We start from the raw sequence: 14,791 nt of genomic DNA, 5'->3' as shown, positions 1-14,791 counted from the left end.
CTGTTTTCCAGTTTTACTTGCAAATAGTTGAGGTTGTTATTGGATTCTGGCTGATACAATGCAGATGGAGACAGAAGTAGAGTACGCCACTTTCAGGCATAGCCACGAAACATGCACTTTCTCATTCCCTCCCACGGCTACCATAAAGGCCACCCAGTGAAGATGGTGACATCACACCATCCTGGATCCCTGGGTCGCTCCTTGGAGCAGCCACTCCAGGAGAGCTTCCCAACTAGCACTAACCGGTCTGTGAAGCAGAAACCTCTATTATGTTCAATCACAGACATAGCGATTCTCACCGTAACTGGTGTACTTATCTTAAGGAATGTAGAAATTGGTACACTGAAAAGAGCTGTCACCATTTCAAGACATCAGATGTGTGGCGCTGGCTTAGCGGTCTTGTCATGGACAGAAAAGAAACTGGAAGCTTGGAAAGTGCTGATCCGCGTTGCATGGCAGAACTGTGGCCTGCAATAATTCTGGGGCAGGTCACGAGCTTCAGGGGCCCGTAGCCCTAAGGGAGGGGTTTATAAAACAGAACCTGAGTATTGTGGGTCAGCTGCAATTGGTTACATTTGTCAAGAGGTTACAAGAAAGAAATGAACTTGGAGAATATTGGCTGATTAATAAGAAATAAACGGAAATAGAATCCAGATGTTTAGAGCCTTGAAACTTTAGGAAAATATGCTGCTTTAGTTAAGCAATGGGATCAAGTCTTTAAGTATTGAAGACCAACTAAATTTGTCAATGAAATAAAGCAAATAGTAGCAAAGATTATATTGATGTTGCGGCCACCATTTGAGAGCTACAAGCTGAGACAGAAAAGGCATGGAGGCGAAAAAGCAAAGAAATAACGGAGAATTGAGAACTTTGTCAAAGGCAGCACTGTGGGAGTGCACAGTACAGAGAGGTCTGAAGCCATCTCTGTCCTGAAGGATTTGCTTTGCAAAAGAAACCACGAGCCGTGACTGAAAAAGCCTTTGACTGTTTAAAGCTGAAAACAAGCGTCGGCCATCTTTCCATGAGCAGGAGGCAAGCTCTGAAGACGTACAGACTTTCCTCGGATGTGGCAACATCACTTCGTAAATTTTTTTGTTGTTTACTTATTATTTTTTTTTTTAGAGAGAGAGAGAGAGAGAGTGTGTGCAAGTGAGCAGGGGAGGGTCAGAGAGAGAGGGAGACAGAGAATCCCAAGCAGGCTCTGCACTGTCAGGGCTTGAACTCGAACTCAGGAGGTTGAACTAAGGAACCGGGAGACCTGAGCCAAAATCATGAGTCAGATGCTTCCCGGACAAAGGCACTCAGGGGCCCCAGGAACATCACTTCTTAAAGAAGTTCTACCTAGAGCTGGCTGGCTTGCCTCAGACTATGACACGAGTGAGGAATAAACCTTTACTGGGTTAAGCTATGGAGTTTTGGGGATTGTTGCCACAATCATTGATTTTATCATCGAGTAAGTTACATAACTTTTTTAAACAAGATAAAAATAAAATACTTACCTCATAGTAAGTTGGGAATTCCTTATTACTGATTAAGTCATATCGCTTTTTAAACACAAGATAAAATGAAAATGCTGAACACAGTGGGAAGTTGGGAAGGGGTTACTGGAGTGGAAAGCGACCTTGGAAAGTAAAGGTTTCAGCTAACTTTTGACTTTAATTAAGTAATTTCTAAGATAACCGCTTGAAGAATAAAAACAGAGTAGTTTCCAAACCAACAAAGGGGGAAAATGGAACAGGAAATAAAAATGGTTCAAAATAAATCAAGAATTGAGGGAGAGAGAGAGAGAGAAAACAAAATACTAGGACAGATGAAGCAAATAGAAAACACAAAATATAACTATAGACACAAATCCAAACACATCAGTATTCACAACAAAGTAAGTGGGCTAAATGTTTTGGTTAAAAGATAAAGATTGGATTGCCAGAACTAAGTAAGAATCTAAAATCTGACTGTGTGCTATTTATAAGATACATATAAAAACCCTAAAGACATACAAAAGTTGAAAGTAAAAGGGTGGGTATAGATACATCTTTCAAATTCTAAACCAAAAGAAAATAGGGTTAGTTAATTAATGTGAGGCAGAAGAGATTTTTTTTTAAGGCCAAAAACACTTGGAGGGAGAAAGAAGGTCAAGTCTTACTGATGAAAGTTTCACTTTACAGGGAAGATATAACAACTTAAAATATGTATGCAGTTAATAACACAGCCTCAAGACGGAACCATAAGGAGAAACAGACCACGCCATAATCATAGTGGGAGATATTTTTATACACTACCATCTCAGTAATTGCTAGAACAGGCAGATAAAAATAAGCAGGGATTCAGAATATTTGGACCACACAATGAACTTTCTCTACCCCATGGATATATGCAGAGTCTTATACCCTATGGCTGCAGAAGACACCTTTTCACGCAAATAAGGGACATTTTCAACACGGTGGGCCAAAAGAAAATTACAGTAAATGTCAAAGCGTTAAACGTGGAGCATATATTCTCTGGCTATAATAGAATTAAGCTAGAACTCGATGGCATAGAGATAACCAGAAATTAAGAACTGAGCTTCTAATTAACTTTTGAGTCAAAGAATGAATCAAACTTGAAATTAGAAAGTATTTAGAAGCCAACAATAAGGAAAGTTCTACATAATAAGGCAGTTCTTAGAAGGAAATGAAGTCTTCGACGAATATATTGGAAAGGAAAATAGGTTGAAAATTCCATCTTAAGAAGTTAGAAAAGTGTAAAATATGTAGGACAGAGGATGCAGTCAAGATAAGATGCAGGATTCCTTGAAAGAGAAAACACCATTGAAGAAGAGGAGATCGACAAGCTAAAAGTTGGTTCTTCGGAAAGGCTAAATTGATGACCTTTGGCAAGGCTAATAAGATGAGAGAAAGCACAATTTGTAGTATTTTACCATTTTTAAAGAAAGAAAAAGGTAACACAAGTACAGGTGATATAGATTCTTAAAATATAACGGCATAGCATTCATGACTTTATGCCAAGAAAATTTGAAAATTCAGATAAGGGAAATTTTTAGAAAAATATAACTTATCAAAAACCAATTTGAGAAACAGAAAACCTGACTAGTCCCAGAGCCAATAAGAAAATTCAGTCAGTAATGAAAAATCTCGACCGCAGACGGCCTCATTGGTGAATCCTACCCACTCTATAAGGAATAAATAATTCCAATCTAACCCAAAGATTGGGTGTGGAGGAAGAGGACCATTTCTCACCTCTTTTTATTAGAATCAGCACAACCTTGATACCCAGATGCTAAAACCCAGCAAAGGAATGTAGGGAGGAAAATTACAGGCCAAGTATTACTCATCAATATGGACTCAAATTTTAAGCAAACTATTAACAAACTGGATCTTCCAATGTATTTAAAAAACGTATCACAATCAAGTCGGGTTTACCCCAGAAAGGCAAAGTTGATTTAACAGTAGAAAATCAATTAATATAATTCACCACTTTAACACATTTAAGGACAAAAATCACTTGATTATCTTAAAACATGCAGAATAATTGTCTGATAAAATTAAACATCCCTTCATGATGGGTACTCTGAACAAAGGAAACTTCCTAAACTGGTAAAGTTGTCTTTTTATCTTTCAAGAAACAAATATTAGACTTCGGGAAATATTGAAAGCACTCCCTTTGAAATCAAAAAACCAGCAAGGATGTCTGCTATTAACACTTCTTTTCAACAGCTTACTGGATGTCCTGATTCGCACAATAGTGTAGTAAAAAGAACCAAATGGTGTAATGATTAGGAAAAAAAAGAAAGAAAACTCCTTATTTGCATATGACATGATTGTGGTAAACATTTTAAGGGATTATATAGATAAATCAGAATTAATAAGAATTGTCTGGATGCAAAAATACTAAATATCCAAAAAAAAAAAAAAAAAGCCAACAGAGCAACAACCTGGAAGAATACATTTAGAAAGAGATTTCATTTAGAATAGCATAATGAGCTAGGAATAAATCTAACAAAAGACGGAGAGAATTCCTTATGGAAAAAATTATAAAACTCTATGGAGAGATTATACAACTGCTGAAAGCTTTAAAAAATGGGAAGTGTGCTGTTTTCATAAGTCAGAAGACTTCATAATGTAAAGGTTGCATTTCTTCCCAAACTGATACATAAATTATTACAGTCCCGGTAGAAAGGCCAACAGGCTCGTGTGCGCATGGGGATGTCACTTGGCAAGTTGATTCTAAAATGAATATGGAGGTTCAGGGGCCGACACATTCTTAAAGAAAGGAAACGAGGGGCGCCCGGGGGGCTCAATCGGTTGAGTGTCTGACTTCGGCTCAGGTCCTGATCTCACAGTTCGTGGGTTCGAGCCCCGCGTCGGGCTCTGTGCTGACAGCTCTGAGCCTGGAGCTGCTTCAGACTCTGTGTCTCCCTCTCTCTCTGACCCTCCCCTGCTCACGCTGTCTCTCTCTCTCTCTCAGAAATAAATAAAACATTAAAAATATTTCAAATAAAAAAAGAAAAGACAGGAAACGAGGCGGGTGACTTGCGTTATGGACACAGATACTCTCAAGGCAACTGCGGTAATTAGGACACGTGGTTGGTACAAAGACAGAGCAGTGATTAATGCAGCAAGGATTTGAATGACGGGAGAGGAGGCAGTGCTGCTCTGAGAGGGAGCAAAAGGCAAGAAAGAAGACATGGCATCTTCATTTCTTCCTTCTTTGCTTTTCCCCCTCCTTTCTTTCCTTCCTGCCTTCAATCAAGTGTTTACTGAGTTCCTACTATGTGCTGGGCCTTGGGATAGAACGGCAGGCAAGGAAACCCTGGGTTTTGTGTCACGAATAACCCGGGTAAAACGGGTGAATCTGCTGGCAGACGCCAACTCTAGGGAATGTGGCTGGGGAGGGCCTCTCTGAGGAGGTGAGGCGTGGGCTGAGAATGAATGGTCTAAGTAAAGACAGGCGAAGAGCGCTCCGGCTCAAGGGAAGGAGTGTGCACAGGCCCAGAGGCAGGAAGGCTCTGCCACACTTTGGAGGCCGGCACAAGGCCCTGGATGTCGTTCTCAGAGCAACGGGGGACACGGAGCAGTCCCTCGTAAGCGATGCGCTTCGCCCAGCACGATGGTAACGGTAGGAGAAGGGTGTGCCCGCGTGTGCGCGGCCGGCCGGCGGGAGTGTGTGCAGCTGTGTGTACCGCCCGCTCTGTGCTTCTGAAAACTCTAACTGTTCTAAGAACTAAAGCCTGTGTAAGAGCTCTGGGCGGTCTGGGCGGTGTGAGGTTTTGGGGTAATGTCCCCAGCTCGGGTGTAGGCACGGCAGAGGGGAGGTTTGGCTTTAACCTCAGTGTTTGGCGGGATTTTGCCAAAGACAAAAATGTGAAGCGCAAGGGGCAAAAGGGGGTTGGATTTGTTTCGAGGGCGTAACAGTCCTAACGGACCATGGTCTCTAGGCCAGGTGATGAGAAGTGGGGAGACGGCGGAGGGGCCCCCAGCAAAGCACGGGGGTGCTGGCTGTAGGTAGGGAACGGCGGGTGAGCAGCACATCAGGGGCAGGGAGGTGGGGGCCGAGGGGCAGGCGCCTGGAGAATTCCGTAGGCCCTGGCTGTGGAGGAAACTTGCCTATTTGCGGCTGTCTGAGAATAGAGGCTTCGCAGAATCAGAGCTAAAGAAGCATGTAGACTTTAAAACACTGAGCTTGTGGGGCGCCTGGGGGGCTCGGTCAACTGAGCGTCCGGCTTCGGCTCAGGTCATGATCTCACGGCTAGTGAGTTCGAGCCCCACGTCAGACTCTGTGCTGACAGCTCAGGGCCTGGCGTCTGCTTCGGATTCTGTGTCTCCCTCTCTCCCTCTATGTCCCTCCCCCAACTTGCACTCTGTCTCGCTCTCTCAAAATATAAACATTAAAAAAAAATTAAAAAACCCACTAAGCTTGTATTTCCCCAAGGGTACCAAAAATGGTCCTATTTTATTAGGAAACTAACTTGCGGCCCTTTCAGGGGATAGCGAGTATGGAATCTTCTTCTCTCAATGTTTGTGCATGGGTGTCCCCCATTGGCCATTAACTTAGGTGCCTGTCTCTTGATACCGTTTTCTAGATATGTAGAGAAATCTGTCCTTCTAAAAATGTGTTTTAATTCCTACCTTCTCAGGTTTTCAGGTTATGGGTAAAGGGCCTGGAGGCCCACCGTGCCCTTCTCTCCATCAGGACAGCAAGATATATCACTTCAAGCAGATGTCCTTGACTGGAGGCACATAGCACAAGCTTGGGTTTCCAGAGGTTCGGCCTTTAGAATGCTCTTTAAAAAATTGGATGAGTAGCCAGTATTAAAATCTGGATTTCTGGTTTCTCGTGAAAAATGGCAAACTCTGACAATAACAGATAGGGCCACCTCCTTGGCTTACGTCATCCCGAGTCGTATGTAAATGCCCCTCCCTGGAGTTGTGCTCTGGGGCTGGGTCTGCCTACTGCCTACACGGGACAAATGTCCGGCACCAGGATCTCTTCCTTGGCCAGCTTTATGTCATCGCCTGCTTGGCTCCTGCAGGCCTCTGAGTTTGCCTCCCCACTACAGGTGAATCAGGTCCGGGAGCTCAGCGCCGGTGTGCTGGCTCCCCCGCTGGGGCCCCAAGCAGACTTTCTGGGTACAAGTGGGCTCGGTGAGATTGCTAGGCATGTCTCCTTCACTCTGTCCTCTCTCTCCGGAGCTGGACGCTGGACCCCGCAGGCATGGAGCGAATGCCGAGGACGGTGGCTAGCCCCGGCTAATAAGCCACGCCATGTCACGTCAGGGGTGAGCAGTGTGCCTGACACATTGTCAGTGCTCACGAAACAGTGGCTGCTATGATTACCATTGTGATTGTTATTTGATAAGAGAACGGGGGTGGGGGGTGTGCGAAGAGGTTAATAATAAATATCGTTTAATATTGATAAATATTGATGTTATAAACATCGATAATAAATATTGTTGTCTGGTAAGCGAACAGGGGGGCGCAGACGAGGGTGCCCAGGCCCGCAGAGGAGAGGGCACACCCCTACTTTGAGTAAGTAGAAAGGACCAAGTCTCCAGCCCCTTGGAGCCATGCCCGGCCTCCCCGCCCCCAGGCACAGGACAGAGAAAGTTTGCTGGCTGCTGGGTCCCCCAAAGGACAGTGTCCATTCCCAGGGCTGTGGCTCCCTCAGTGCGGGGAGCGTCCCCAGGGTGCTGGGAGAGAACGTACCAGACGGAAGGTCCGCAGCACCGACAGGCTGCCCTTCTTGGCCGCGCCCAGCTCCATCAGGCTCACGGTGACGATGATGCAGTCAAAGATGTTCCATCTCTTCTGGAAGTAATAGTAGGGGTTGAAGGCAATGATTTTGAAGACCATTTCAGCAGTGAAGAACACAGTAAAGACCTGTGGTTGGAAACAAGGGTCCATCAGGGTCTGTGGGGTCAGGGCATCATGGCAAACAGGGCAACAGGCAAACGTCTGGTTTAAAACTGAAGCAGCAAAGTCTTTTGCCTTGTTTTCATTCGGTTTCTCTATCATCTGCGGGCTCTTGAGGGACTGGGGTGGGAACACTTAGCGGCAGCACAGAGTAACCTCCGGGCCAGTAAGACCCTCCGTGGAATGTGCTTGGGGGACGCATTAGAACCAGGCTCAGTGTTTCCACAGGAATGGAAGCAGAGGTGGGTGATCGTTTGGATAATAATTATTGCATAACTGTCTAAATGAGACGTCAGTCTGGGTGAGCTGTCTACAAGCTTGGCTTGCGGGGCAACGTAGACCTAGATAAAAGTTCAATTCAAGGGCGCCAGGGCGGCTCAGTCGTTCAAGCGTCCGACTTCAGCTCAGGTCATGATCTCACGGTTTGTGGGTTCGAGCCCCACTTTAGGCTCTGTGCTGACAGCTCAGAGCCTGGAGCCTGCTTCGGATTCTGTGTCTCCCTCTCTTCCTGCCCCTCCCTGGCTCGTCTCTGTCTCTGTGTCTCTCTCAAATAGAAATAAACATTGAAAAAAAAGTTCAATTTGGCCGTGTTCTAGCTTATAAAAGCCTGCACAAGTAATGCACCCTCTCTGTACCTCTATTTCCTCATCTGTGTAATGGGCATAAAATGTGATAATGCATATGCAGTTCTTAGCAAAGGTCCTGGCCAATATAACGCATTAATAAATAATAGCTGTTGGACTAGAAGAAGAAGACATTATCTAAGATTCTTTCAGTTCTGAGTGTCTTTAGTTGTCTTCAACAGGAGAGGATTCTGACACTGAGAGAGGTCAGGCCCAGGCTCAGGTCATAGGACCAGCAGCGGAAGGGAGACGGGTCAGGAAGAGGGTCAGGTGCCAGTCTCTCATTTGCTCTCAGCAAAGCCTTTCGCCAGCCTGGGTTGGCAAGTGACCTGCCTAATACCACAGACCGCAACTGTATAATTCAGAGAGCATGCCCTGGGTATCACTTGTGGGCAAGTGAGGCGTGGCCGGGGTGGGGCTGAGGTCCTGGGTCCTACGGAGACCTGAGTCCTGGGTCAGTTGGCTCCACTGTCACTGGCTGTGCCATGTTGGGCAGGATGCTTAACCTCTCTTAGTCTCCGTGCCCTCTCTGGGGCCGTGAGGGTGGCGAGAGCCTCATAGCACGGTTGTGTGGTGGATATCACGCTTACGAGGCACCAAACGCTGCCTGCCCTTCTTGCTGCCTTTGAAGCGTGGCGCCCTGCTCCGGCCCAGCCATAAAGGCCTTTTTTCTCTCTCGTCTCAACTTCTCAGCTCTAAAGTGAGGGTGTGGGCCCAGAGATCTCTTCCGTGAGACCCTCCGTGGTCTGTGCTGACTTCTTGGAAATAGACTCTTCCTCCTCTTTCCACTTCCCCTCTTCATGTCAACTTTGAATAGAATGTGGCCTCTCGGGGCGCCTGGGGGGCTCAGTGGGTTGAGCATCCAACTCCAGCTCAGGTCTGGTCTCACTGTTCGTGGGTTCGAGCCCCGCACGGGGCGCTGTGCTGACAGCTCAGAGCCTGGAGCTGCTTCCGATTCTGTGTCTCCCGCTCTCTCTGACCCTCCCCCACTCACGCTGTCTCTCTCTCTCTCTCAGAAATAAATAAACATTAAAAAATAATAAAAATAAAAGAATGTGTCTTCTCAGCCCAGGTGCTGCCAAAACATAAGGCACGCGGGAGCCGCAGTGTCCCAGAACCTGCTGGAGACTTCCGGGGACTCTGGGGGAAGGGAGGGCTCTAGGGAAGAGTCATCACACTGCCCCTGAGACCCCTCTTTCTGTTTAAGTCTGCAGCCTACAAGGAGTCGGAAGAGCTGGATGGTCCTGGTGGACCCAGTTGGCATTTCCAGGGGGGTGGACGCTGCAGTGGACACGGAGGCGGGACCCTGACCTTCCCAGCTTCTGCTTATCATGTAACAAGTCCAGTATGTGCTGTATCTTGTTAGAAGCAAATAATACCAAAAGGGAATAATAATGGAGGACCATTCAAAGTAGTGTCCTGTCTAAACCAGATACAAAAGAAAAGCTCTGGCTCCCTGGTGCTTCCGTGTCCCCTCCCTTTCACTGCCTTCCCAGCCCCTCCGACTGTCTGCCCTTCAATGGCATCAACGGAAAAACTACCACCACTGTGATTTGCAGTCATAAAAGCAACAAAACTATGAGGGAATCTTGCAATTCCACAGACTGTCTTTAGATGGGAAAGTGACATTTATCCTCATTTCAAGGTGGAGGCAGCTGAGATCCAGAGAATTCAAGAGCCTGACCTGAGTCCTATAAAGAGGGAGCCAGTTCCCCTTGGGCAGGACTCTGGGTCCATCTCCCTGCACTGGTTTGTCCCAGTGCAATTCCCACCGGCTCGGCCTGGCCCTCCAGACTCGATTTCCTGCCCACACGTCTCCAGCACTGCCCCTCTGCTAGCGAGACCAACACTGCAGCGGCTGAGGGCATGCGCCCACCCCACCCGAGCCCCCTGCCACCACAGCACTCACGATGTTGCCTATCTGGAGCATGGCCTCGAAGTCGGGGCTCATGCGGTGATGCTCCATGGCCATGAAGAGCGTGTTCACCACGATGCACAGGGTGATGGTGAGCTCCGTGAAGGGGTCTGTCACTATCCCGAAGAGAAGCGTCTTGAGCTTCACCCACGTGGGGCAGCACTCCCAGATCAGGTACTTCTTAGCCAAGCTGACCAAGCAGGGCGGGCACCTCCGTTCAGACTCCTCGAACTCTGTATCACAGTTGTGGTCAGTGCCGGTCGTCAGTCCTGTGTCTCCTCAGACCCCACCCCCGGGCACCTTGTCATTGCTAATAGCTACCACTTGCATTCCCCACCCCAGCAGCTCGCTCTGGTGACCGTTTCCCACTTTCTGAGCTCCTTCAGTGCAGCGAGCGTGGTCCAGTCTCTGTCCCCACTCAGTCCCCCGAAGCGCGGACTTTTTAACTGCCCGTTGCCGCTGTCACGCTCTTAGTTCTTAATGCTCCCAGCTTAGACTTCATGTGCCCCCGCTGTGTGCCCCTTTGCAGACACCCTTGGCTCCCTTGTCCTTCTCCCCTCCTCGCCTCCCCTCAACAGGCAGACTTCCCTGCCCCGGCGCCAGCCAGGCGAACCGGGTTAGGAAAACTACACAACCGTGCTGACCGGCCCCACCAGGGAGTCGTGAGTCCCAGCCGGTCGTGGTAAGAAATCCTGCCACGTTTCTCCGTTTCGGGCCCCTCCTTCAGTTGTGCAGACCAGCATTTCTCACCTTCCCTCTCTCCTCCAACCCCCCATCCATGCCTCGCTTTCTCCTGACCAGCTCCCTTTGACTTCCCTCAGAGCATAGAATCACTCATAAAAGAACCTCCTCTTCTTCCTCTCACTGAGTCTCCAAGGAATCCACAAGTCCACCCCCCTCATGTTCTGCACCACCCCCCCGGCACACAGCTCGCTCTACTCCTGCCTGTGCACCTGGCCAAGGCTTGTGTCCCCCCTCTCCCTCCCCTCTGGACTATTCCCATCAGCATGTGAGCATGCTTTAAGTGTAGGTCCACTTTTTAAAAGATCTCCGTGGACCACATGCTATCCTTCAACTACTGACTCCTCAGCAGCAAAATTCCTTGTAAGAGTTTTCTACACTGAATTTTCCCTATTTTCTCACTTCCTGTTACCTACCTGACCCCTGGAATCAGGCTTTTACCTCGTCCCCATTTAAGTGATCATTTCCCAATTACCCCTTGCTCTGCCTCTCACAGCATTTGACAGAAGTTATAACACTGTCCCTGAATTCCCTTGTCTACTTCCAGGACATCATTATCTCTTGGGTTTTCTCCCATATCAGTGACTGCTTCTTCTTAATTTCAGGTCGTGTCTTTCATCTTCTTCCCTCTGAATGAGGGAGATCTCAAGCATTTTCTCCCTGATATTTCTTTTCCCCCCCCTCTCTAGGTAATCTCATTGAGCCTCATGGCCCTAAAACACCATCGGTATATGATCTCCCCCAGATTGTATGTTGAGTTACTGATTTTTTCCCTAAGCACCATGCTCATTTTTAGCTGCTTCCATTAAATCTCCACGTACATGTGCATCTGGAGCCACTTCTACAGAAAGCAACCGCATAGCTTTAGATCTATCTATAAAATTACCTGTAAGATATGCATTCTGCAGATATACCAGCCCGCAAGGCAAGGAAAGATGACGTCCATTGCTTATATAATAATAATAACAATAATAATAGTAATAACAGAAACCATTGATAAAGTCCATTAAGAAGAAAGATGAGGCAGACTTATTTATAGAGATGTAAAAAAACACAACCTTATATACGTGTGTGCGTGCACGTGTGTGCGTGCGTAGAATACGGCGTGAAGGCTGTCAGAGAAACTAGAGGAGCACACTGAAAGACGGGGGTACTGGGGGCAGGAAGGCCCTTTACTGCGAAATACACGTTTCCCACTAAATGTGCACTTGCAGCACTTGAACTTTTGGTTGTACGTATTATTTCAAAAGAAATGAATCCATAGAAATAAATGTATCTTCCCACATTTTGCGGTTTTATTTTCCTGTAGGTAGATACGAAATTTATATGTAGTCACATTTGTCCACATTGTTCTTTATGTTTTCTTGCATCTGTGACTTGCAAAGAACCCATTTTCATCACAAGATGTGAAAAATTCCTATTCCCATCTCTTTCTAGTTCTTCTGTAGTTTTACCTCTCCTTTAAAATTTTGGTGCATTTGGAGTTTATTTTGAGTAAGGAGATATTGATCCAGTTTATTTTTCCCAACATCTTGTTATTTATATCACCACTGTTTGTTGCATAATATCTCACTTTTGAAAGGATTTGAAGTTTCATTTTGATCACAAGTTATCTCCATGTATCCGTATGTCTTTATATGCACATGTCCATTTCTCTTACGTAGATCAAACTATTTTTTCAATATCACACAGTTGTAATGACTTATAATATTTAAAAGTCTTTAAGATCTTTAAAACATTTTGTCAAATAAAGTGAAAAAATGACTGAGAAAAATAATTGTGGCTCATGTCGTAGACAAAATGCTCATTTCATTAATATGTAAGAACTCTTAAACATTAATGAAAAAAAAGACCAACCTAGCAGAAAAATGATTAGGCAATTTCTAAAGAGAAAATTCGAATGGTTTATAAATATTCAAAAAGATGTCCAATGACACGCAAAATGAGAGAAATGTAAGATAAAGCTATACTAAGACATCTTTTCATGGATCTGATTTGCAGAGATAAAGATAGTTTGATAGTTGTGTTTGGGAGGGTGTGCACTGACAGGCAGTATCATCCATTGCTTGGGTGGGTAAGAGTTGATATATTTACATAGAGCACCCATTATCTTTCGATAAGTGCCCGAAAATGCCTTTTTCCCTATGACAAAGTGATTTCACTTCAAGGCATTTAACCTGTAGTACATGTGGAAAGTGATGTAGTGACTGAAGAATTTACTTCCCATCAAGAAGGGAATGATTAGCCAAATTATAGAACCATCTATACAGTGTAAATACTAACATTTATTGCAAAGTGTAAGGATACAATGTAGGATGATTTTCAAAATAGATTCATCGAAAAAACATTATGGCACAGAATAGGATATGTGGTATGCTACCATTTGCAAGGGAGAGAAAAAAAAGACTATATATTTTTTATTGAACATACTACATAATTTCAGGAGGGAAACACAAAACAACTGGTTTGGACATTGTTTCCGGAGAAGAGAGTTGGGGGGACAGACAAATATTTCCTTTTTTTAATGTGCCCTTTGGTATCTTTTAAATTCTATATAACATGTTGCTTATTCAAACAATAGCGTTCTAAATAAAAATTTGATAGAGAGATTTTATTTAAAGCAATGAAGTAAGGAATATGCTGCCCCTTCTACTTCCAGAAATCAACAAAAGCATCAAGGAGACTGAGAAATAGAAATGCAAATTGTTGGCAGTGATTTTTTGGATTTGATACCAAAATCAAAGTCAACGAAAGCAAAAATAAACACATGGAATACATCAAACTAAAAAGCTTCTGCACAGCAAAGGAAACCATCAACAAAAGGAAAAGGCAACTTAATGAAAGAATATTTGCAAATCATGTATCTTATAAGGAGTTAATATCCAAAATATGTAAATAATTCCTGCAAATTGGTAGCAAAAAAACAAATAATCTGATTTTAAAATGGGCAGAGGAACTGAATAGACCTTTTCCCAAAGAAGACGTGTAAATGGCCAACAGGTACGTGAAAAGATATTCACATCACAAATCATCAGGGAAATGCAATGAAATATCATCTCACACCTGTTAGAATGGCTATCATCAAAGACAAGAGACAGTAAGTGTGGGTGAGGATATTGAGAAAAGGGAATCCTGTGCACTGCTGGGGGGGGGATGTAAATTGGTGCAGGCACTCTGGAAAACAGTCTGGAGATTCCTCAAAACATTACAAATAGAACTACCACATGATCCAGGAGTCCCACATCTGGGTGTATAGTCAAAGGAAATGAAGCTACTATCTCAGAGACATCTGCAGTCTGATGTTTATTGCTGCGCTACTCACAATAGCTAAGATATGGAAACAATCTAAATGTCCGCCAATAAACGAATGGATAAGGAAGATGTGAAACACACTAACACCCCCACACTCCCGCCCATGCATTGGAATATTATTCAGCCATTCGAAAGAAGGAAATCTTGGTGTCTGCCCTCAAACTTGAGGGCATTATGCCAAGTGAAATAAGTCAGAGAGAAAGATACTACACGGTATCATGTATCTATGGGGAATCTCAAAAAAAAAGATGAACTTGTGAGTTGTGAGGGATGTGGTCATAAACCAGTTAGGGAAATCCTTTAACAACACATACACGTATCAAATCATCACAATGTACACTTTAAATATCTTACAATTTTGTCAATCATATCTCAAAAGCTGGAAGGCATCTTAACAGATGAAAATTTTAAAAAAGGAAAGAAAAGAATGTGCTGCCCGTCTACTTCCAGAAACCACTAAAGGCATCAAGGAAACTCAGAAATAGACATGCAAGCTCTATTTTTGATGAAAGTCAGAAACCTATGTACGCTCAAATCATAAGTTATGTGCATAGGCTATCAAATCCTGCACAGGTCAGTCAGTCAGGAGAATGTTCTGAAAGGTCACTGTAAATGACAGATATGTAAACTGGCAAAGCATGGTTTTCTAACGCAGGGGGCACACCCCAGGGGCAAGATCAACCATTTCTAGTTGAAAAACAGGACAGGAAAACGCCCAGCCTTGTAAATCGTCTGAATATCGCTGACCTCGGTTGTCTGGGGAGATATAGAGCCTCAGAGAATCTGCGCTT

At 44.9% G+C, this 14,791-nt stretch overlaps 1 protein-coding gene across 3 annotated transcripts in view; it reads right to left on the bottom strand.

Annotated features, from left to right (window-relative positions):
* The window catches only part of SCN10A (sodium voltage-gated channel alpha subunit 10), a 92,550-nt gene that overhangs the window by 33,789 nt on the left and 43,970 nt on the right, over window positions 1-14,791 (bottom strand). For all 3 annotated transcript variants that reach the window (XM_039237171.1, XM_039237172.1, XM_039237173.1), the window contains 2 exons: window positions 9,942-10,180; window positions 7,203-7,376 (listed from right to left, as the gene is read on the bottom strand). In XM_039237171.1, the coding sequence (XP_039093102.1) occupies window positions 7,203-7,376; window positions 9,942-10,180 (413 nt within the window). The remainder of the gene's footprint in view (window positions 1-7,202; window positions 7,377-9,941; window positions 10,181-14,791) is intronic.

Source organism: Hyaena hyaena, unplaced genomic scaffold, assembly GCF_003009895.1.
Source record: "Hyaena hyaena isolate Hyena2069 unplaced genomic scaffold, ASM300989v1 scaffold_121, whole genome shotgun sequence".
In the NCBI taxonomy this organism is placed as follows: Eukaryota; Metazoa; Chordata; class Mammalia; order Carnivora; family Hyaenidae; genus Hyaena; species Hyaena hyaena.
Note: the sequence above shows the minus strand (reverse complement) of the source record. Positions and strands in the feature narration are given on the sequence as shown.